The 24,445-nt window shown below is 43.9% G+C and overlaps 1 protein-coding gene across 9 annotated transcripts in view; it reads left to right on the top strand.

Moving 5' to 3' along the window:
* The first annotated feature begins 263 nt into the window (after nucleotides 1–263).
* The window catches only part of COLEC11 (collectin subfamily member 11), a 61,795-nt gene continuing 37,613 nt past the window's right edge, over nucleotides 264–24,445 (top strand). For 2 of the 9 annotated variants that reach the window (XM_030198913.1, XM_030198909.1), the window contains exon 1: nucleotides 11,106–11,275. In XM_030198913.1, the coding sequence (XP_030054773.1) occupies nucleotides 11,266–11,275 (10 nt within the window). In that variant the 5' untranslated portion in view covers nucleotides 11,106–11,265. Of the gene's footprint in view, nucleotides 341–2,336; nucleotides 2,387–11,105; nucleotides 11,276–12,769; nucleotides 12,818–24,445 lie in introns of those variants that run through there. The other 7 variants (XM_030198912.1, XM_030198915.1, XM_030198910.1 and 4 more) reach the window with 7 other exon arrangements.

Below are 24,445 nucleotides of genomic sequence, written 5' to 3'. Positions count from 1 at the left end.
TGAAATGCACATCTTGGACTAATAGGGATAAAAGAGATGTTTTTTTCACATGACAGAAAGTACATTCCCCCCCCAAATAATTATCTAGTTAACATTTTTCATGATATTGCTTTTCCCACACAGCTTGCCTAATTATCAGCCTGCAAGCCAGCTGAAATGCCTCAAGCAGGAAGCTGAAGTCAGATAACACTTGCCACTCTTTCTTTTGATTTATTGAACTCTCCGCAAGCAAAAGACATGTTTTCAAATTAAAATCTGTCAGCCTTCTGTAAACAGCAGCAATGAGGTTCATCTGTGCACTGTCCCTGCAGCCAGAGGAAATTCTCTCAGCCTTTGCAAGGTAGGAGCCTTTCTTAGCCGTAAGGATAGAACTGGTTCAAGTCGATATTTAGGTATCATAACATTAAAAAAAAAACAGAATAGATGCCAAGTAACATTATTGTGCCAATACTAAAAGGTTTTTAAAAAAGAGGCTGGCTTAAGGGTAGTTTATAATGCAGAAGCTAGAAGTCTATTTTGCGGTATATTGTAGAAGACAGCATTCACTGCTGATGTGAACTATGGTTTAGCGCATAATATTTCTGATGTATATGGAATGTGTAATCTCAGGGCTGGTGTTAGAAATGATGGGCTGAAATTAGGAAGGGATTCCCTAAAGTCTTCTTCAGCTTCAAGCAGGCTTGGAGCCCCCTGTGGCATGGGGGCCCAGGATAATTGCCCTGTTTGCACCCCCTAACACTGGCCCTGTGTAATCTGGGGGAACATTTAAAAATGTTGCATGAGAAAGTCTCATTAAGAGAAGGCTTTACAGTTTAGCGTTTCTCAGGCTGTGTTAATGAGTGGCTTTAACAAACCTACTGTTTGTAGACGTGCAGTTTTCCAACCTTAAATACACTACTCAAATGCTTTCTTTACACCAGCTGAAAATTACTTTATTTTCCCTATAATGAATAGAGAGATTGTGCCTCTTATAGGAAGCGGTATAGATCTTGATTTTTGAAATCTTGAAAACTACTCCCATAATTCAGGGTTCATCCTGATTGATAAGGTTTTTGATCAAGGATGCACTCTGAAGCAGGATGGTATGAGAGCATTCAAATTCTGACTTACAATAGCAAGAATACCGTGGAATTACTGTAATAGTACTTCCAACAGAGCTGCAGCAAAGGTAGTTTAAGAATGCGGAAACGTATAGTAGACTAAAGGACAAAATGCATTTGTATATTAAACCAGTTTTGCATATGGGAGCTGGAAGAACCTCTTCTTTGTGGAACAATTTTCAAACTGAGAAAAGACCACATGTACTTTATAGCTGCGGGTTTTGCACTAATTTTCAAAGAAAAGTACACCTTGAAATGAGCAGTGGATATAGAGTATACAGGCTCACTTGAACCTGTGTTATCTACAGGTAGATGTTTGCTAGAAAAGTACATGGAAAGATTTGAAAATGCCATCTATTGACATACCCCCCCCCCCCTCCTCTGACCAAAACTCAGCCCAGAGAACACCTGTTCTTGATGAAGCTAAATGAGTACCCCTTGTGGAAGAAGAACTTAAGTTCTAGCCACATTGAGAGAGGGTAATTTTCAGATGGCTAGCCAGTGCTGTTTGAGTCACTTTGGAGCTTGTCCTTCCGAGAACTCAGGAGCGCAAGTTTAACCATCTGAAAAACAACAATACTAAAATTACTATAGTCCCTGCAAGAATCTGTAGAAATATTGTAAGGTGTCCAAGTCACTAGAATCTCCTTTTACAGTTTGGCAGTCATTCCCTCACAGGCCTGAACACTTCTGCAGGACACAGCTCACACAAATAGACAAAACAGTGTGAGGAAGCTTGAGCTGTCATTGTCTGTACTGTATGCATTTTCTCAATAAATGGAGGGCTTCTGTTTCTGGTACTGATCACTGTGTCCTGAAATTTTTCCTTTTTTTCAATTTTAGGGGCCCTTTTATTAAGCTGTGATAAGCACTAATGTGTGCTTACCACAGAGTAAAAATCATTACCGTGGGGTATGCTCAGACATCCCACAGTAGTTTTGATATTGCCTCCCAATTCCCACATGCTAAAAATAACTTGTTTTTATTTTTTAGCGCTGGGGTCATGCCCAGCACTAATCAGTTAGTGTAGCTACATTGTCGCATGCTAATCGATTAGATTGTGGTTAGTGCAGTGGCATACTGAGGGCGGAGTGGTGGGAGCGGTCCGCCCCGGATGCACACTGCAAGGGGGTACAGGGAGCAGCCATGTATCTGGTGGCTTTGCTGGTGCCTTGCTCCCTCTGATGTTGCTTCCTGTTCCGGGAACCAGCAGAGCCGACAGCTGTGCTGCTGCTCCCAGCACCCCCAGGAGGCAAGAGCAATACATCCAGGAGAGGCGGATGGAGGTGATGCATTGGGGGGGGGGGGGGGGGGGGGGGGGGGAGGTGATGCGCCTGGGGGGGTGACCTACACCTAGGGGGGGGGGGGTTGCAGTGGCGATCCACCCCAGGTGGCAGCCAACCAAGGAACACCGCTGGATTACTGCAGGATCCCTTACTGCCTAGAAAATAGCTGCCGGTAAGGGCTTTCATGCTAATGGCCATTAATAGAGTAAATGGAAAATGCAGTCATTTCACAGCCGGGCTAAAAGTGGCATCAGCGCCTGGGAAAGCCAGTGGTAGTGCTGGCCACTTTTTAGCACAGCTTAGTAAAGGGGCCCCTTAGTTTTTGTAGCTTGTGCCTTACTGTTCTTTGGCAGGGTGTAAGCTAACAAAAGCTTCTAAGTCTTTAATTGTACAGCTAGCATTGCCTATTCAGTTAAATGGAATTACAAATGCCCTTTTTGCGTGAAACTTACATAATGCATATTTTATTTATTTATTTTCCTTTATTTTATATACCACCAATCGCCAAAATGGCAGCATGGCTGTTTACAATAAAAGCTCAAGATGAGCAATGGAGAGAAAAGAGAGAAGATGTAAGTGTATGTCCCCATCATTACAAAGAAAAAAACTTGACTGAAAAGCCAGAGTTTAAGAAGCTTTTTAAAAGTTAAGTTCAAGAGGTAGTGTGTTCCAGAGTTTAGGTCCAGCATAGGCGAATTCCGCAGCACAGGCAGTATTGAGACATAACGGAGGGGAAAGGGAAGGTTGAGAAGAGCTTGTTGAGAACACAAATTCTGGGGAGAAACATAGGGGATAAGCAAATTGGAAATGTATTCTGGGGTAGAGGGTAATAAGCCCTTGTAAACCAGTAAAAGTAATGTGTAGTAGATGCAAAAAGAAACAGTCAACTAGTGTTTGTTTTTAAGCAACGGAGTCATGTGATCAAATTTATATGCATTGCATGGGAATTTAACGGCAGTAGATTGAATGAGTTGGAGGTGCTTTAATGAAGAAAATGGTAATCCAGAGAATAGTGCATTATAGTAATCCAAATGCGTAATGACAAGGGAAAGATGCGTGATGCAGGTAAGTAGGACTTGACTAAGTTAATTCGCTGCAAAGCAAAGGATGAGGATTATATAATTTTATTATGTAATTTAAATGGGTTTGGGGTCAAAAATGACTACCAAAATGCATAGTTTTTTTTTTTTTTATAATTCATGGTGTGACCTTGAAGAGTAGGGGGAAGGGGAACAACACAGTAAGGATTGGGAAAGTGCATGGTTTCAGATTTGGAAACATTAAGAGAGTCTATGATTAGAAAGCCAAGTAGTGGTGCACTCAAGAGAAGAATTGAGGGGAGAGGGATCAACTGAATCCAAGGTATAGGTATAGAGAATTTTGAACATTGTTGGCATGACAATATGGGCTGCATACACAAGATTGGATGAGTGAGATCAAAGGAGAAATAAAGAGATTGAATAGCGTCGGGTCATGGTTGTAGTTTGGGGGGGGCATTGCCCCTCCCAAACAAGCTGCCTGTCTGGTATCCCAACCTCCCCCCCAATGGGATCCAGTACCACCGCTGCCCCCTTCAACTTTCTGGGCCGCCGGCAGAATCAGTGAGATAAGCACACTGCCTTCAGTGGCCCGGAAGCTTTCCTTCTGCTACAAGTTCCTGTCCCGCATAAGTGGAATGTTGAAGCAGAGGGAAAGCTTCTGAGCCACCAAAGGCAGAGTGCTTACCTCAGTGATGCTGCTGGTTTCCTGGAAAGTTGGAGGTGGGCAGTAGTGCAGGGAGTGGGAAAAAAGCAAGGAAGTAGTATTGGATCCCGCAGGGGGAGGGGTTGGAGGAAGCAAGAAGTGCCGCACTCACAGATGAGGAGAAAAAAAGAGTCGCCACATTACCGGAGGGGGGGGGGGGGGACAGGAGGAGATAGATGCTAGACCGTGGGAGAGGGGTGAAGGGGAGAGATGCCAGAATGGGTGGGGGGAGGAGGAAAGGGGAAGGGAAGAAGATTGATGCCAGATGGTGGGTGGGGGGAAGGGGAAGGGAAGGAGAGAGATGCCAGACAATTGGGGGGGGAGGAGAAGTGGAATGGAAGGAGAGAGATAACAGACTATGGTGGGGGAGGGCAGGAAGGGAAGGAGAGAGCTGTCAAACCATGGGGGGAGGGGTTAGCAGAAAAGGAAGGGGAAGAGAGAGAGCTGACAGACCATGGGGGGAAAGATGGGAAATGGAAGGAGAGAACTGACAGACCATGGGGGCCAGGAAGAGGAAGGGAAGGAGAGAGCTGACAGACCATGGGGAGCAGGATAAGAAGGGGAAGGAAAGGAGAGAGCTGACAATAACATGGGGGAGGGGGAGGAGAAGGGAAGGAGAGAGCTGAAAACAACATGGGGGAGGGGGAGGAGAAGGGAAGGAGAGAACTGACAGATCACGGGGAGGGGGACAGGGGAAGGAAAGGGGAGAGCTGAAAGATCATGGGGGAGGGGAACAGAAGGCAATGAGAAAGTTGCCAGACTGTGGGTGGGAAGGAATGGGGAAGGGAAGGAGAGAGATGACAGACCATGAGGGGAAGGGAAGGAAAGAGCTGTCAGATCATGGGGGCGTAGAGGTGAAGGGAGGGTGGGGAGTGGGTAGGGGGATGGGAAAGAGAAGGGAAGGAGAGATATGACAGACCATGAGGGGAAGGGGCAGGGAAGAAGAGAGCTGACTGACCATGGGAGGAAGGAAAGGAGAGATGCCAGATCATTGGGAGGGGGGGGGGGGGCTGTGAAGAAGAGAGATGCCAAACCACAGGGGGGAGGGGGGAAGAGGAAGGGAAAGCTTGGATCTGGAAACTGGTACGATAAGTGAGGTGATTACATTTGCAGGTGACAAAAACTATTCAAAGTTGTTAAAAAAACAAAGATATAGCATGATTAGAAAAGGTTCAAAAAATCAAACAAAATAATAAAGGGGATGGAACTCCTCTCATATGAGGAAAGGCTATAGAGGTTAAGGCTCTTCAACTTGGAAAAGAGACAGCTGAGGGGAGATGTGATTGAGGTCTACAAAATCCTGAGTGATATAGAATGGGTAAACGTGAATCAATTTTTTATTCTTTTAAAAAATAAAAAGACTAGGGGACACTCAATGAAGTTAAATGGAAATACTTTTAAAACAAATAGGAGGAAATATTTTTTCACTCAATGAATAGTTAAGCCCTGGAACACTTTGCCGGAGGATGTGGTAGCAGTGGTTTGAGTATCTGGGTTTAAAATAAAGTTTGGACAAGTTCCTGGAGGAAAAGTCCATAGTTGGCTATTGAGATAGATATGGGGAAGCCACTGCTTGCCTGGCATGGAATGTTGTCACTATTGGGTTTCTGCCAGGTACTAGTGACTTGGATTGGCCACTGTTGGATACAGGACTGGATGGACCATTGGTCTGACCCAGTATGGCTATTCTTACATTCTTATGGAAGCAAGGGGGAGAAACATTGGACCCACAGGGAAAAGGGGAAAGAGAGAGAGATGCTGAGATTGGGGGGGGGGGGGGGGGTATGTGAATGGAGGCAGGAAAAGAGAGAGACTGGGTGGATGGATGGGTGGAGAAGAAAGTAGGAGAGCTGCTGAACCCATGAAGTGAGTGAGAGAAAGAGAGGGTAAAGAGTCGTGGATTTGATATGCTGTTGTACAACCAAAGCAGTTTTGAGTGAGTGAGTGAGAGAGAGAGAGAGAGAGAGAGAGAGAGGAGAGAGAGAGAGAGATGTTATACCATGGGGAGGGAGGCAAGGGAGAGAGATGCTGGCCCCAGGGTGGGGGTATAGGAAAAAGGGAAGTGAGGGGGAAGAACAGGGATAGAGAGGGGAGGTGTGGGACAGGACAGACAGGAACACAATATGATAGTGGACATACAGTATAGAGAGAAGAAATATCAAATGGGCAGGAAACCCTGGAAAGAACAGAAGATGGATAGGACAGGGGGTGGGGGTGAAGAGAATAATGTAGAAGATGAATGGGACTGGGAGGGGGAAGACGGGGAACAGAGCAGAAGGTGGATGGTGCTAGGGAGAGAAGAGGAACAGAGCAGAATATGGATGGGATGGGGGGGGATAAGAGAAACCAAGCAGAAGATGGATGAGACTAGGGGGGAAAGAAGAGGAACAGAGTAGAAGATGGGTGGGACTGTGGCTGGGTAGAAAAGGAACAGAGGAGAACATGGATGGGGATGGGAGAGGGGGAACAGAGTAGAAGATGATTGTGACTTGGTGATTGAATGGGAGAGTGTTGGGGAGCAGAGCAGGGAGAGATGGAGTAGGAATTTCAAATGGATAGTGAGTACTTGGCAATTGGTGGGTGTGAGTGGAGGTATGCTAATGGGTTGAGAGAATGAGTGAGAGTATGAAATGAGGGGTAAGAGAACAGGGATGAAGTGTGGGGAAAGGTTGAGATGTAGTGTGAATGACCTGGAAGAATGAAGAGAGTTTGTGAGGTATTAAAAAGGAATTGGGGCACTGGAGAAGGATATGAAAGGAAAAGGATGGGCTCCCAAGGGATTGAGTGAGGGTGGAAATAGGGTTAAAAAGATGGTGAAAGAGAGGCAATAAGAAATGGAGTACAGAAGAATGGCCTGGAGACAAGAGAAGGAAAAAGAGAGAGGAATGGAGCTGGAGCTGTGGCTGGTGAGGAGATAAGAGGCAGTAGAGAGTAGATGAGTACAAAACATGGAAGTGGAGGGGAAAGAGGAAAGAGAAAACTTGGGAAAAAGAAAGACAGAGGGAGCAATGAGATGGGAAAACCTGGTAGGTAGATGAGGGGTGAAATGGAAGCTAGAAGATGATAATGAGAATAAGGGATAAAAATCATATATAGGTGGATATAGAGGAAGAGAAGAAAAAAGAAAGAAAAGAAACATAAAAAAGAAAGATCAGTGCCAAATGGATATAGAGAAGGAAGAGAAGGACAAAAGTAAAAATGAAAAGGCAAACCTGAAAAAGAATTTAGGAGGACCGACACAAAAAGTGGAACAGATTATGACCAATTAGAAAAGTGCCCAGACAACAAAGGTAGAAAAAATTATTTTTATTTAATTCTTTTTAATGGTTGGAATATGTCTGTGTTGAGAAATGTACATCTGATCAATTTTTGTATTTTAGCAGAGTACTGGAGAAAATGCATTTCTGGGTTTTGTTGTTGTTTTAACCAGAATTGCACTGCTTATAGACTCCGGCTTTCTTTGGCAGAGGAGAAAGGGGGAGGGGGTTCCATTTTAGTTTTTGTCTGCTTGTTTTTGTGGTCCCCTATTTTGTTTGAGTTGAGGGTCTGGATTAGATAGAACTAACCCATCTGAAGACATTATACTGAAAACGTTATTTGTTTAGGCTTAATTTCTTTTATTGACACTGTTGATTGTTATGTCTTGTTAGACTGTTTTTATTATATTTCATCTTAGTCTTCATTAATGTACACTGCGTTGAACCCTAGTATTGGGAAAACAATGGTCAAGAAGTACTGCATTGGCAAACTACTTGCTATCACTGTCAGCCATTTTGCCTCCCCAATACTGCATTTCTATATCTAAAGCCTGTGTATTTCTAAGATCCATACTGGGGAAAGGAGGGAAGTGCTGGATAAGGAGAGAGGGAGAAAGAGCTGGGCTTTGGAGAAGGAGAAAAGACGAAGTAGGTGGTGTCTGGCCTAGGGAAGGGGGACAGGGAAGTGTGCTCTCCCCTTGCTAGTTCATTTGAATGTGAGAGGGGGCATAATGAGAGAAATTTCACATTGTTGGCGGGACTTGGGCGTGCCTAACACACGGGCGTCCTCGACCCATAATGGAAAAAAAGGGCGTCCCTGACGAGCATTTGGACGACTTTACCTGGTCCAATTTTTCTTACGACCAAGGCACAAAAAGGTGCCCGAACTGACCAGATGACCACCGGAGGGAATCGGGGATCACCTCCCCTTACTCCCCCAGTGGTCACTAACCCCCTCCCACCCTCAAAAAAACAACTTTAAAAATATTTTGTGCCAGCCTCTATGCCAGCCTCAAATGTCATACTCAGGTCCATCGCAGCAATATGCAGGTCCCTGGAGCAGTTTTAGTGGGTGCAGTGCACTTCAGGCAGGCGGACACAGGCCCATCCCCCCTACCTGTTACACTTGTGGAGGTAAATGTGAGCCCTCCAAAACCCACCAGAAACCCACTGTACCCACATCTAGGTGCCCCCCTTCACCAGTAAGGGCTATGGTAGTGGTGTACAGTTATGAGTTTGGGGGGGGGGGGTTGGGGGCTCAGCACCCAAGGTAAGGGAGCTATGTACCTGGGAGCTTTTTCTGAAGTCCACTGCAGTGCCCCCTAGGGTGCCCGGTTGGTGTCCTGGCATGTCACGGGGACCAGTGCACTATGAATGCTGGCTCCTTCCATGACCAAAGGGCTTGGATTTGGTCGTTTCTGAGATGGGCGTCCTTAGTTTTCATTATCGCCGAAAATCAGAAACGACAAAGTCTAAGGACGACCATCTCTAGGGACGACCTAAATGTCAAGATTTGGGCGTCCCCAACCGTATTATTGAAACGAAAGATGGACGCAGTGGCATTCCTGGGGGGGGGGGCAGTGGATGCGGTCTGCCCCGGGTGCACGCCGCTGGGGGGGGGGGGTGCCACGCGCCTGTCAGCTCCGCTCGTTCCGTGCTCCCTCTGCCCCGGAACAGATTACTTCCTGTTCCGGGGCAGAGGGAGCATGGAACAAGCGAAGCCAACAGGCGCGCGGCACCCCCCCCCCCCCCAGCAGGTAAAAATGCACCCGGGGGGGTGTCCTTTCGCCGGGTGAGGTGTTGTTTCGCTGGGGGGGGGGGGCGCTGCACCCGGGGGGGGGCGCATCGGCAATCCGCCCCAGGTGTCAGCCACCCTAGGAACGCCACTGGATGGACGCCCATCTTGTTTCGATAATACGGGTTTCCCTGTCCCTTCGCTGGGACGTCCTGCGAGGACATCCTCCGGAAAACTTGGGCACCCCTTTTGATTATGCCCCTCTTGGTGAACTACTAGTTCAGGGGTGGGAAACCATACACTACCATTACAGGGACTCGACATTCACATTACTGTTGGTGCTTTTTAGAGAGTTTTCATTCTATCGTTATGGTCTCTCTTTTTTTCATATAGGCTTTTTGCTACACTTTGTGAGTTACTACAAACTTAGTGCATTTGATACATGCTCTTTTAGGTATGTTTTCTCTTTTATTTTTATTCATGTATTTATTTACTATTCTAATATACTTTTTTATTCAATCTGTATTCCACCTTCTGCACCATACAGTATTCGAATTTGGTCTTTCATGTCTGTTCAATTCACATTTATTTATACCTGTATTCATATTTATACATGTGTGTCAATTTTTCATATTTTTGTGACTATAATTTGAATTTTTGTTCTTTGATAGATTGATATACTATAGACTCCTGGTGCAGGCACTCTAGGTGAAGCACAGCCCGCGTCAAGTCCCTGAAACAATTGTGTACTTCACCAACGCTGGGGTTTACTAAGCCGCTACTGCTGCTGGCTGTGTGTTAGTGCTGACACAGCCCATTCACTTTGAATGGGCTGTGTTGGCAATACTGCACAGAAGCCGCTAGCATGGCTTAGTAAAGGGGAAAGGGGAAAGGGACTTATATACTGCCTTTCTGTGGTTTTTCCAACTACATTCAAAGCGGTTTACATATTATATACAGGTACTTATTTGTACCTGGTATGATGGAGGGTTAAGTCACAAGGAGCTGCAGTGGGAATCAAACCCAGTTCCCCAGGATCAGAGTCTGCTACACTAACCACTAGGCTACTCCTCCACAGACCCCAAAGTGTTTTGTTTTTTACTAATTATTGTTAATTAAAGTTTTTCCAACAGACTGCTTTGGCTTTGCGCTGGTCTTTGGTCATTTGGATTCTATGGACTTTTCCTCCAGGAACTTGCCAAAACCTTTTTTTAAACCCAGATACACAGCAGATACAGCAGATACCCATATACACAGCAGGTGTTCATGCAACATTTATGATTATTTTTTTTCCTGCATTGATTTTTTTAAAATTTATTATTTATTAATTTTGAAATAATAGTGTAAGATACAGTATCTCACATCCAGAAAATAGAGAAACACTAAACAGATAAGTACCAAAATACAAAAAGGAAAGCTAGAAAGTAATGCAATTAATACATAATATTCCCAAGAAAGCCTCCAATAAACAAATGAGGGAGATCCCAGCAAGTGGTAGTGGTTGTCAATATACAAAATAAAAGAGATGGCGCTACGGAATGCAAAGAAACCCATGGGAACTGAATGGGCATCTTCACATTCAATGCACCACTAATCAGTAGGGCCACTTTTTAAAAGAAGTGCTATAAACAGCAAAATCCAAACTATCTGGTGTAAATATCGGGGGCTTCCCTTCCAATCTACCAGATTCCACTCATCTTCTATAAGGGAGGTAAAACAAATCTTCTTGGATGGGGGAGTAGCACCCTCTGGAATTCCCACATTTTAACACAAATCAATTAAAAAGTTATTTAAGGGTTACAGCTGGTGTCTGAAGGAAATTTAACACCCTTAAATTAAGGCACCTAGACTTGTTCTCCAGAATTTCAATCTTATACTACAAAGAATCTTTAATACCATTTTAATTTCTTGAATGGTGCTAAGCCTAGTCTCAAAGTCCTGGATCTTAACTCGTTGGTCACTAACAGAACTTTCCACAGTGTCACATCATTCTTCCAAGTGAGTCACCGGTGTTGTGGAGCTATTGAAGCCCATCTGCATATTTCTCCCAGTGTTCCCTGGAGTGACTCCCAGGTCCACCCCAATCCACTTGGGGCTCCATTCCTGCTACCCTGTGCTCCTTCTGGCTACCCCGCACGTCACATATGTCCACAGGTTTGTATTTTTCCTTCTCCTATTTTCTACGACTCCACTACCCTGTCTCTTTCTAATACTATGGGGCTTATTTTCAAAGCACTTAGACACACAAAGTACCGATAGTAACCTGAGGTATTTTGTGTGTCTAAGAGCTTTGAAAAAGAGTCCCAAACTCTTCCAAATCTTATTCCCCATTTCAAATCACTACAAACCTCAATACCACACTGTACATTTTCTATTTTCATCAGTTCAACCATTTTGGCTTCTACCTGCTCAGCTCTTGAGTTTCAATGCTTTCTTCCTTTCATTCACCCATCTCCATTTTGTCTGAGCACTTCTCATCTTCATCACTGTTATCATGCCTACCCTACTCTTCTCAGTACTCTCTTGCTCCTTGCCCTGCTCTTCACTGGGGATTTCAATCCCAATCCTGGCTCTCTAAATCACTAAATCAACTCTCACTCTACCTGTGCAGGTCAAACCACAACCTCTCCAATCTTAGTTTTATTCCTCTCCTCCCTCCCTCTTCTCCTAACTTCAACCTGAGAGCTAACTACATAGAAGACTGAATATCACTACTATCCAGATAGCAAGAGTGCTCACTGCTCTGTCCAGATATTCAGCACCATGCTGCTGCAGTCAGGGTTTAAACAAAATGTTGACTACATTGGCTGAATATTGAGCTGCTATTTTTTAAAAACAGTATGTCTTTGTTGTTTGTTTGTTGCTGGTACCTTGCACTGAATGTTTTATATTGTGATTTTGCCCTTTATAGCTAAGATGGGTATTTTTCTGTACTTGGTTTTTTTCTAACTTGCCGTTATATTCTGCTTTACTTTACCTTTTGTGCTTTGCCTTGTGATTCTCAATCAGGAAAAGTGGGTTATAAATGTTAAATTATACTAGGCTTAAGTTGTTAATTGAGTTCGATTCCCACCTCAGGCACAGGCAGCTCCTTGTGATTCTGGGCAAGTCACTTAACCCTCCATTGCCCCAGGTACAAATAAGTACCTGTATATGTAAGCCGCATTGAGCCTGCCATGAGTGGGAAAGCACGGGGTACAAATGTAACAAAAATAAAATAAATAAAATAAAATAATTTAGCTGCTCTAAAGACAAACTTTAGTTTTCCTACTGATGAGCTTCAAATCCATAAATGATCCATGTGTCGCTGTATCATATAATTACTTTACAAGAAGTGAACATACTGTCATTTAAATGTTGCTACTATATAATAATTTTACATGCATATTTGCAGTAAAATTAGAGATGTCTCTTCTTTCTCTATGGAGCAGGAACTGTTTCTCATGTGTCTCTGTACAGTTCTGTGTACATTTGGTAGCATTATACAAACGATTAAAAATCAACATCATCTTCTCACTGTGCAAATGCTGTAGTTAGTAATGTATATGGAAAGGAGAGTAAATATAACAAACATTTATTTTCATATTTTGTGAAACCACTTTAAAATATCTACAGTATTCTTTGACCTCAACCTATATTGTTTTCCAGAGTCTTCATCTAACATAAACTGCACTGGACCATTGAATGAAGGGTGAGGTCAGTCATATCCCAAAATGTACTCATTGCTCAGTTATGCTTAATGTTTATGTAATATTAAAAAATACAGAGGAAATCCAAGATAGTGCCCATTGGGCAGGATGTTCCCCTTTGGCTCTGATTACTAAAGCTTTTCCTGCAGTTCTTTGGTTCTTTTCTTTGCCGAAGATAGTCAAGAGGAAAGGGAAGGCCAGGTGTGTTTTTCTGATCCACAAGCCATGATCCAGACAACTATTCAGTTTGCTGTAAAGCAAGGGGACTGGAGGTTTAGGTATGGTCCTTGCTGCTGAAACTGAAGATGAAGCTCCAGTCCAATCTGAGATGCATTTGAGCTCCAATTGTCACAAGCCTCCTCTGAATCAGGGAGAAACCATCTTGCAGGGTTATTTTTCAGAGCAGCAACCCTGTAATTGAGAACCAGGTAGTTGGGACAGGAGCTGGTCTGGCAACCAGTGCACTGATGCTTTCCCCTGTCCCCGGAAGTAGTGGCAGTCCTATGATTGGGGATTTGCAGCAACGAGGAGGCACAGACAGTGGCAAAGGTCTGTTGAGGAGACAGAGCTGGGGTTGCTTACTCTAGCCCTGTGAGTACTCTTGTTGCTCAGTTGTTATTAGTTTTGGTCAGACCTGCTGTTCTAATGTTGAAGTTTATATGGACAGCTCTAGAGAAAACTGCAAGTACCTAAGTTGCTACGCTGGAAGGTCTGACTGCTACTACTGCTTACCTATTCTGTTGCATTACTAGTTTTACTGGATGGCTGATACTGTCCGGAGAGGGGAGTTTCATTATGCATAGAAATCTCTTAGGACTTTTACTTATATTGTCTTTTAAAACAAATTTAAGATCTGTGATGTGGTGGTGGGAATGATCTATAGAAATGTCCAGCTGCACGGACATTTCTTCTACAATCTGTGAGTATTCCTATTCATTTTTTGGATCAATGCTTCTTGCAGTTCTGCCTCATTCTCTTTCTCCATCTTCATCTTTTTATTATTATTATTATTATTAATAATAAACGTTTTATTCAACAACAGCTATAAGATCATCCATAGCTTCTAGCTGTTGATGCTAATATAACCTTAATTAAGAAACAACAAACTGCAACTAGACTGTGGGTTTATACAGCTATAAATCCTCCCAACCCCTCTCCCTTCCCTCCCTATCCCAACTAACATCACTTCTAGCATCCCACCAGAGTACAGATTTACCATGGGGCAGATATTCAAAGTGATTTAAATCACTTGTGGGGGATAACTGGTTATCCCCGCTAACTGGCCATCCTCTTTAGGATCCTTAGTGGCAGCCAATGATTTAAAAAAGATTTTAGCATCTTTTGGTGTAGAGAGAAACCACATCTTCCCATCAATATTAAGAATTAATTTCGCTGGGAACTACATCACCCTCTTTTGCAACTCTTTCTTGTAAGGCCACAATTCTCTCCTTTTTTGCACTGTGTCCAAACTGAGGTCTGAAAAGATTTTCAACGCCATATTCTCATATTTGCACAGTTTATCTTGATATGATTGTCTGAGTACCAGCTCTATTTCCTGGAAGCACAGTAGGTTCAGCACCATAGCATGTGGTAGCTTAGACTGAAGGTCTCTGTATGCGTGTTCTGTTTTGAATGGCGGGGTGGCCCCTGTAGATGGAAAGCAAGCTTGCAGCAGTTTGTTTACATAGGTCATTTGGGAACCACTCTCATTACCTTCCAAATACCCAGTATTCTCAAACTGGATCTCCAGCTCCTGTTTTCTTGGTCTCCTACTTTCTCATGTAGTCCTTCCAATTGCTGCTGCAGTCTAGACATTTCCATTTTGTCCCCCCTACTCATTCTTTCTCTAGTTCCAAAAAACAAGCTTCAGCCGACTCTAGTCAGGTAGCAAAGGTCTCTAATTTTTCCTCCAGGCAGTCAACCAGTTCAGCTTTTTTAAGTTTAGCAGCTTGGAGCTCTTGCAGAATTTTAGCCCACATAACCTCTGACCCTTTTGGGCTTATGGCAGAGTGATCCTGCAACACCTGTGCCACTTCAGACCTTTCACCTATGCATGCTGGCCTTGTTAACTTAGCTGCATATGGGCCTTTAATAGATGTTGCAGACTTAGGCTTAAGCTATATTGGCATGCTAGCAATTTGGTTCTGTATCACTCCTCTGATTAGCAAGGGCTCCAGGGGTTACAAGCTGAGGGAGGGAGTGTGCCTCACTTATAGGCACTACTAGCCGTTGAGCCCGTGAAAACGGGCTACTTTTGGAATGGGGGGGGGGGGTTCCGAGCCCTCCCCCCCGGAGTCGCTGCCGCCGCCCCTCCACCCGGCCCGAGCAGCACTGTAAACTTACATCAGCACGCAGCAGCAGGCACATCAGCAAAGCTGCCGTCAGGGTGGGCTTCCTTCTCTGCCTGTGTCCCGCCCTCGTGTGACGTAACGTCGGCGAGGGTGGGACAAAGGCAGAGAAGGAAGCCTGACGGCAGCTTTGCTGATGTGCCTGCTGCTGCGTGCTGATGTAAGTTCACAGTGCTCGGGCCAGATGGAGGGGCGGCGGTGACTCCGGGTGAGGGGGGGAGGGGGAGCGGTTCTGACGTCTGCAGCATGCCAGTAGAGACTTCCCTCTCTGTCCCGCCCCCATCATCACGTATTGAAGCGGGGGCGGGGCAGAGAGGGAAGTCTCTACTGCACATTTGCGAGTGATTACGGTCACTCGCCGTTTTCCCTCTATGCCGAGCAGGAGTCCTCCACCTACTGTCCTGTCCAGGGCTTTTTTTGTGCCGGTATGCACTGGTACGGTGTACTGGCACCTTTTTTCCTCCGGCGAGACCTGCACCCTTTCTCTCACTCCCCTACTTACTGTTTTTTTCTAGGACTCAGCAGCGCGAACGGTGCAGGCAGCGATTAAGAGAGGCTGGCAGCATCGGAGCTTCCCTCTGCGAGTCCCGCCTATGCGGAAACAGGAAGTTGAAACAAAGTAGGCGGGACTCGCAGAGGAAAGCTCCAACGCTGCCAGCCTCTCTCAATCGCTGCCTGCACCGTTCGTGCTGCCAAGTCCGATGCTGGCAGCCTTTCTTTAATGCTTCGTAGCAGGCAGGCAGGCAGTGGAGAAGGAGGATGGGCTGGGGAAAGAAGAATTGATAGAAGGGGAGGGCAGGGGAGAGAGGAGAATCGCTGGACATGGATGGGAGGGGTGGGCAGGGGAGAGAGGAGAATCGCTGGACATGATGGGAGGGGAGGGCAGGTATAGAGAGAAGAATCACTGGACATGATGGGAGGGGAGGGCAGGGAAGAGAGAATCGCTGGACATGGATGGAAGGGGAGGGCAGGGGAGGGGAGGGAGGAGAATCGCTGGACATGGATGAGAGGGGAGGGAAGGGGAGAGAGGAGAATCGTTGGACATGGATGAGAGGGGAGGGAAGGGGAGAGAGGAGAATTGCTGGACATGGATGGCGGGGAGGACAGGGGACAGAGGAGAATCACTGGATATGGGAGGGGAGGGCAGGGGAGAGAGGAGACATGCTGGACATGGATTGAGGGGAGGGAAGACAGGAAGTAGATGCACATGGATGGGAGGGGAGGGCATGGAAGAGAGGATATATGCTGGAAATAGATGGAGAGGAGAGCAGGAGATAGAGGAGAATTGCTGTACATGGATGGATGGGAGGGGTTTTGGGGGGAGAGAGGAGAAATGCTGGATTTGGATGGAGGAGAGGGGAGAGAGAATTATTACTTTATACGAATACAGGGGAGGGAAGAGAGGAGAAATGCTGGACATGGATGGAGGCGAAGAGAGAGGAGAAGTGCTGACATGGATGGAGGGGAGAAAAGAAAAAAAGAAAAAAAGAAGAAGATGCACATGGATGGAGATGAGTGAAAGGGAAGAGAGGAGAAAAACTGCACATGGATGGAGATGAGGGAAAGGTAAGAGAGGAGAAAAACTGCACATGGATGGAGAAAATAGGCAAAAGCTGGATCCACGTTATACCTCCTCCAGTCAATTCCACGGAGGAGGACACAGCTTTTACTTATGGATGTAGGGCAAGAAATGAAGAAGAAAGGAGGAAAGTAAAGAAATAAATGGAAAGGAAGCCCTGGAAATGGAGTTAAGAGAACAGAGAGCAGCAGAATCGGAGACTGGGACCAATATGGATAGAAAAACAAAGTCACCAGACAACAAAGGTAGAAAAAATCATTTTATTTTCATTTTAGTGTTTGAAATATGTCCAATTTGAGAATTTACACCTGCTGTCTTATTTTGCACTGGGTATACTGGAGCTGTAACAGCTTACAGAAATGATTTATAATGAAAAAAAATCACGTTATTTTTTCTCCCATACTAGTATAATATTTTCAATGATGTCTGTTTATATGCGCCATGGCTGGTGTAAGGAGTGTGCCTAATGTGGTTGTGGCTAACATAGGGGTGGAGCCATATGTGGTGACCCCGCCCATAATGAGTACCGGCACCTTTTTTTCTACAAAAAAAGCACTGGTCCTGTCAGTGGGGGGAGGGGGGGGGGAACGGACACTGCTGTTTCACTATAACATTTTCAATAGTGAGGGACAGGCAAGGTCTGTAGGACTCCAGGGAACTTGCCTGTTCCTAGCAGGGACGTATCTGCTGATTTGGCCCTGGACCCCCCCTACCGATGACCCTCGCAACCCCCTCCCTGCCGTCAACGTCCTTTGCTGGTGGGGGACCCCAACCCCCGCCAGCCGAAAGTCGTTTTCCTTCGTTCATTTGGGTTTCTTCTTTCTGAGTCTGACTCTGACATCCTGCACGTACACAACGTGCAGGACGTCAGACTCACAGAAACAGAACGAAGCCCTCAAGGGTTTGGACCCCGGGACCCTTCTGTTTCCCTAGCCACTTCCAGTATTCCTGATGAATTGCCCTGGGCCAGTGAGGTTCAGGCCAATGTATGCCTCGAGGAACAAGCAGAGACATGTCCTCCTTGGCAGGAGGATCAGGGTACTGCAGATTTCCCACTGGGAGGGAGGCCTCTTCAGGATACAACTTGCTTACACTTAGCAGCCAAGACCCAGGCCCAGGCTAACTACATGGCGAGAGATCTTCTGAAGAGATTTCTTCAACCTCCTACTTCATGTACTATGCCTGAAGAACCAGACTTTGGGTGCATGGTCAAAGACACTCCTGCGTCCAGGAAGGACAATGCTTCTGAGGACAGTTTGTGGGAGATTGCTAGCCACCATCTTGATCTGAGGATCTTGAGAAGGTTCCATCATCACTTGTGTCCCCGGAAATCCTGCCCTGGACCGTGGGGAGGAAGACCCTTGAGGAGGGGTATTATCATGGCCCTGGGCCATGTTCAGTGCCCCGGGTCACCTGTGGGCCTTGGCAGGGGTCGAGGTTGGGGTCTGCAACCTCTGAGGGGTTCTGGGTCTGGGTCATCAGTGTAGTGGGTCACTGGCACCGTGACTTCAGGTTTCCACGGTGTCTCTGCAGTAGGTGCAAGAACGTGCACCAGAAATGCATTTAAAGATCCCGCAGCAGGAGCTTCAACAGGGAGCTCAGTGATGACATCCACTCCCAGGTCTTCATAAGACAGCTGTGCTCGTCTCTCACTGGCTTCACAACAGGTTGCCTAGTTGGTTCCTAGAGTGAAAGTTGCAGCCTGCCTTGACTCTTCCTCTGACTTCTACCTTGTCTCCAGTTCCAGCCTTGCCTTGCCTTCATTTCCAGCTTGCCTTGCCTTCTGTTCCAGCGAAGCCTTGCCTCCATTTCCAGCCTTTCTTTGCCTTCAGTTTCCACTAAGCCTCGCCTTCAGTTCTAGCCAATCCTCGTTTCCAGTTCTAGCCTTGCCTTGCCTTCAGTACCAGCCAAGCCTCGCCTCCAGTTCCAGCCTTGCCTTGCCTTCAGTTCCAGCCTACTCTCGCCCTCTTTTCCAACAAAACTTGCCCTCAGTCCCTGCCGAGCTGGGGCTTTACCTACTGCTTCAGCCAGACCTCATCCTAAGTTCCTGCACTTCCTGACTCTGTCTAGCCATAGGAGCCTTGTATGGGTGGTTCACCTGCTGCCAGTTGGGGCCTAGTTAGCCTTTGGGTTGACTAGGCAGCGTTAATCTGGCTGCGGTCCAAGGGCTCATCGTCCTGAGTCTAACATTTTGTTTTAGGTCTTTCTGCAGTGTACTGACCTAGAACTCCAAGTATTGAATCTTCTTTAGAGTTATGTTTCCTTAAGCAGCTGTCTCATCCAATGGGACTGAAGAAAATAGATATTTCTTTTTCTTGGTTAGCTGCATTTTGAGTGTATGGAAATTCATGTCTATTTCCTTCTAGTTTCTGCTGACTCTATCCCATTTCTTGCCACCCTTATTCTCACTTCACATTCACGCTGCAGTCAGCACCTCATGTATACCTCATGTATATTCTTTAGTATGACCAGACTGCTGGGCAAATCTATTTCTCTCTGTTACCTTTTTAGGTCAGGCTTTCCTGGTTCCTCTAACTGAATACTGTGACTGGATTTCTGGTTACTCTAATTTATCCTAGGGCTATTCCTGAAACATGAGCTAAGCAATTATCAAGCAGAACCTCAAATATTTATTGCTCAGAATTATATTGTGGAACTGCTGCTTATATATTATTCTTTTTCTACTTTAACAAAAGTGGGAAAAAAAGACCTCAAATTACACAGCCTTAACATTTGGCTTGCTCAGTCTTGGGCAGAGAATATTCCTATCATAGGTCAAAAAAACTCCACTTTCAGTTATTGCTCTGTTCTTATGTCAGTAGTCACTCAAATTATTAATTAGCTTTTCAATATCTTCAAATTTCAAAACCATGATCAGCAGTTTTCATAATATCATAGTTTGGGTGCTATTATGGATAGAACAGCTTCTCAGAACATAGTTAGACAAATGAATTAAAAAAAAAGTTTTAGCTTCTATTACACAAATTCTGCTTTGCTTCAAAAATTAATGATCCAATCAATACATTCCTGGAGCCTCTCTCCACAAAAATAACCCAACAGGTTTCTGTTTTGCTAATGCAAGCTGCTCAGGGAAAAACTGCACCTCTTAATCACGGCTCTCCAGCTCTCAAAATAGCTGTGGGAATAATGGAACTCAGTTAAAAATGCCAGTGCATGGCAACTATCAACACCACTCCTCTCAGCAGTGACTTAATTGTTTTATGGGTAAAACACTGTTGTGATGGTGCTGACTTTGTTGAACTTGACATTTGATTATTGGAATATGTTTATGAGGCTTTGTTATGTATCTGATGTGTTCTGCATTACCATCAATAAAAATGATTGAAATAAAAATGTGCTCCACTCAGTCAAAATGTTTAACCCTATAGGTTCTTTTGTGTTCAGGATAAATATCCACTGTTGCTCCTTCTGTCTCAATATCTTTCCATTATTAGCCCTCTGAGTGGACTGTCTGATCTGTTCAAGAACTATACATTGGAAATCATCCAAAACATGATCTTGTTCCACACAATGTGGTACCAAAAGCTCCATAAGCTTTTATGTGTTAATGCAATATTTATGTTCTAGCAATCTTTTTTTTTAGAATTCTGGATGTCTATGCCACATAATATAACTTACATGGACAAATTAATAAATATATAACATTTGTTGACTGACACAAAGTTGCTGGTTTCAAAGAAAAAATCTTATCTGTGTGTAGATCTTTAAACCTTTTTGATGTCCGATCTTTGATGTAGCTACTGGTGCTATCCACACGTCAGACTTGTATAATTAGCCTCGATATCTTTGTAACACCAATTGTATCTTTTGTACCCTGAAATGGTGATGCCATAACAGGTCTTTGTAAGCCACATTGAGCCTGCAAATAGGTGGGAAAATGTGGGATACAAGTGCAATAAATAAAAAATAAATAATAAGATTCCAATGTCTACCTTAGGAAAAAATGAATTGTGTATCTTGAAAACAAGGTTGTAAAATCAATAACTGTAATTGCTGTGTACTCACTTTAGTGACTACTTCAGAAAATACATTATATTGCATTGAAAATATCAATATATTTTCCTCTGGGCATTTCTCAACATAGGTCAACAAAATATCTCTATGGTTATGAAACCCTCTGAACCGCTTGCATGACCATTCATTTAGGATAACCTCTGTCAAAAAAATGTGCTTTTCAATTCTCTTGCTGCTCCCTCAAATTGAGCATTGGAACCACATATCCTCCAATATCGTAAAAACTGAGGGGGCCCTTTTACTAAGCCGCATAAACATCTACGCGTGCCCAGCGTGCGCCAAAATGGAGTTACCGCGTGGCTCTTGCAGTAATTTCATTTTTGGCATGCATCTGATACGTGTGTCTGAAAAATAATTTTTATTTTCGGATGCACATATCAAATGCGCACCAAGTGGCATTTGATGCGCGTAGGTCATTACTACCTGGTGACCGCATAAGACTTTACCGCTAGGTCAATGGCTGGCAGTAGGGTCTCAGACCCAAAATGGATGTGTGCCAATTTGGATTTTGCCGCACATCCATTTTTGGCAAAAATACCAAAAAGGCATTTTTGCAGGCATACTGAAAAATGGATCTACGTGCGCCCAAAACATGCCCCTACGCTACCATTTGTCAGCACATCTTAGTAAAAGGACCCCTGAGAAAATGGAATATTGGATTTTAAGGGCCCTGTTTACTAAGCTGCGCTATAGGCGCGTTAGTGTCTTTAACGCACGTTAACGATGTACGCATTTACAATGTCCCTATAGGCACTTACATGGTTAGCGCGCGTTCTAATTGCAGGCACGTTAAAAACGCTAACACACCTTAGTAAACAGGGTCCTAAATGTCATGGATGCATATTACCAAACTATAGTAATGTATCACAGTCAATGGGCTTATGATGCACTGCTGTAAAAAATCTATTTTGATAGTACTTAATGCAAACATCCCAAGAAGTATATTTGTGTATCTTTACATATACAAGCACCTTTGTGACATCATTTGCAACTTTCTTTAAATTAGTTAGTAGAGAGGTGTGGTAGCCGTGTTAGTCCACTCTTAAAGGTTATCAATAGAAATCAAGGTGTGTGGGCACTGGTGCTAATAAAGAGCATTCAAATTGGAGCCATTGTGAGATATATGAAGGATTAGAATCAAACCAAATAAAACCTTGTCTTATGGTAAAGGATTTGTGGTATAATTTTAAAAAATCTGGAAGGTTATCAATAGAAATCAAACAAAATAAAACATGGAAAAGAAAATAAGATGATACCTTTTTTATTGGACATAACTTAATACATTTCTTGATTAGCTTTCGAAGGTTGCCCTTCTTCGTCAGTCAAGCCCCCACCCCTGTGGGCCAACACTTCACAAGACCAGAACACTGCACCAGTGATTTCACAGTAAGAATACTGAAAGGTAATTGTAAAACAATACAGGAATGTAAGACCTTTGAAATAAGAATGATTGAATATTTTGACACACAACAAACAGGACTTAATAAGGATCTGGGTTTTCTAACCCATTATAAACCATAAAGCTGTATTTCTCTGTTTATTACTCTCCTCTCACCTACCAACACCCATTCTGTTAGAATATCAATGAAATGCTTTGATGTCCCCATGCATACCCCCACCCTCCCACTCTGTCAGACTGTCAAAGTAATGCTTTGATGTTTCTCTTATATATACTATCTGCTACCACATTTGCTTATTTCCGATCTGACGAAGAAGGGCAACCTTCGAAAGCTAATCAAGAAATGTATTAAGTTATGTCCAATAAAAAAGGTATCATCTTATTTTCTTTTCCATGTTTTATTTTGTTTGATTTCTATTGATAACCTTTAAATTAGTTGCTACACCCTATATTACCTATTAAAATGTTTGCTGTTTATTGTGTTGAGATTGTAATGTATGTAGCATACTATGCTATTCTTGTACTGTTATTTGAATATTTTTACTGCTGTAATTGTCTATTGCTTATGTTTGACTTATTCTTGCTGCACACCGCCTTGAGTGAATTCCTTCAAAAAGGCAGTAAAATCCTAATAAATAAATTTTGTACCCTTCCATGAAAAGAAAATATTATCTATGAATCTCCACCAACAAATAACATGATGGAATAATTCTGATGTGTAAATCCACATTTATTCAAAGCAGCTCATAAATATGTTAGCAATAATGGGAGCAAAAGCTGCTACCATTGCTACCCCTGAAATCTGTCTTTAATATTTATCATCACAACAAAACTAATTGAACTTTAAGGCTATTGAACACTGGTTGCCTAACTCCTATAGCGTGCAACCCAAAAGGGGACATGGTCATGCACATTCCAGAACGTTGCACGCAGTGTTACAGAATAATGGGTCTCTGTGTCCTGCTTGGGAGCCGGGATTTACACCAGGTTTCAGCAGGTGTAAGCCTAATGCCCAGAGTTGGGTGCGGAAACTGCCCTTTACAAAATAGCGCTCAGCATCAAACTTTTCCAGTGCCCATTTTTGAGCACCAGTAGCTTAGTGGTTAGTGCATGCGCACTTTGATCCTGGGGAACTGGGTTCAAATCCCACTGCAGCTCCTTGAGACTCTGGACAAGTCGCTTAACCCTCCGCTGCCCCAGGTACAAATAAGTACTTGTATATACTATGTAAACCGCTTTGAATGTAGTTGCAAAAGCCACAGAAAGGCAGTATATCAAGGCCCATTCCCTTTCCCTTTACCGGCATTTATAGAATTCCCCCATCTGTGTATAATTAAGCTCTGGAATTCATTGTAAGAGAATGTGGTAAAAGTAGTTAGTGCAGCCGGGTTAAAAAAAACATTTTGATAAGCCCCTAAAGAAAGGTCCATTAAGTACTATTAATGTAGACTTGGGAAACTCCACTGCTTATTCCTGGGATAAAACGAATTAGGCGTTCTACTTGTTAAGTTATCAAAACTCAGCAAACATATGCAAAAAGTAGAAAAATAGAAAAGTGAGTGTCACACAGTACAATACTACATGAATTTTGGGGATGTCTCATAGATAATGATTTGGCTGTGTGTTATGACAAAATACTCTTGTCTATCAGCCATAGCAGTCTCTAATCATTGACCACCCCCTCCATCCAAATTTTAGTGAAAATAAATATTCATATGAGAGTACTTAGGGCACACACTTATAATGGTAGGAAGAAAACTATTTAAACTACCACTTAATCAATTGTCAAAATAACTTATCTTATGTATCTTATATGTGTAGTGAGGAGCATCCAGGAACCTTCGTTATCCCGACAGGACCTGTTTCGCCAAATTGCTTTGTCAAGGGATAATCCTGCAAAGCCATCAATATATAACAAAGAATTGCAACAAGAATGTTAATACATATGTGATCTCTAAATACATTCCTCCTAGAAAAACTAAGCTCAAGACTTATGGTTCCAGCTTCCTGGTATATCTTATGCTCGCTCTACCTTCATATAAAAATGGCGGCGGCGTTCTTTTTTAAAAAGTCGGCACCGGAACTACCATGTGCTTCCCGTACGTAGTTGGTAACGTGAGCGTCATCAGTGAACTAACTACACGCTCTAAGCTAAAACCTTACAGAAAGCACCCCCAATGCATATATGTGTTTAAACCTCCTGGTTCAATTGTATCTAAATTAAAAATCCAATAGGATTCACGCTGTGACAATTTTCTATTACGATCGCCTCCC

Source organism: Microcaecilia unicolor, chromosome 3 (genome assembly GCF_901765095.1).
Source record: "Microcaecilia unicolor chromosome 3, aMicUni1.1, whole genome shotgun sequence".
Taxonomy (NCBI): Eukaryota; Metazoa; Chordata; class Amphibia; order Gymnophiona; family Siphonopidae; genus Microcaecilia; species Microcaecilia unicolor.
This window is presented reverse-complemented; position numbering and strand designations above follow the sequence as displayed.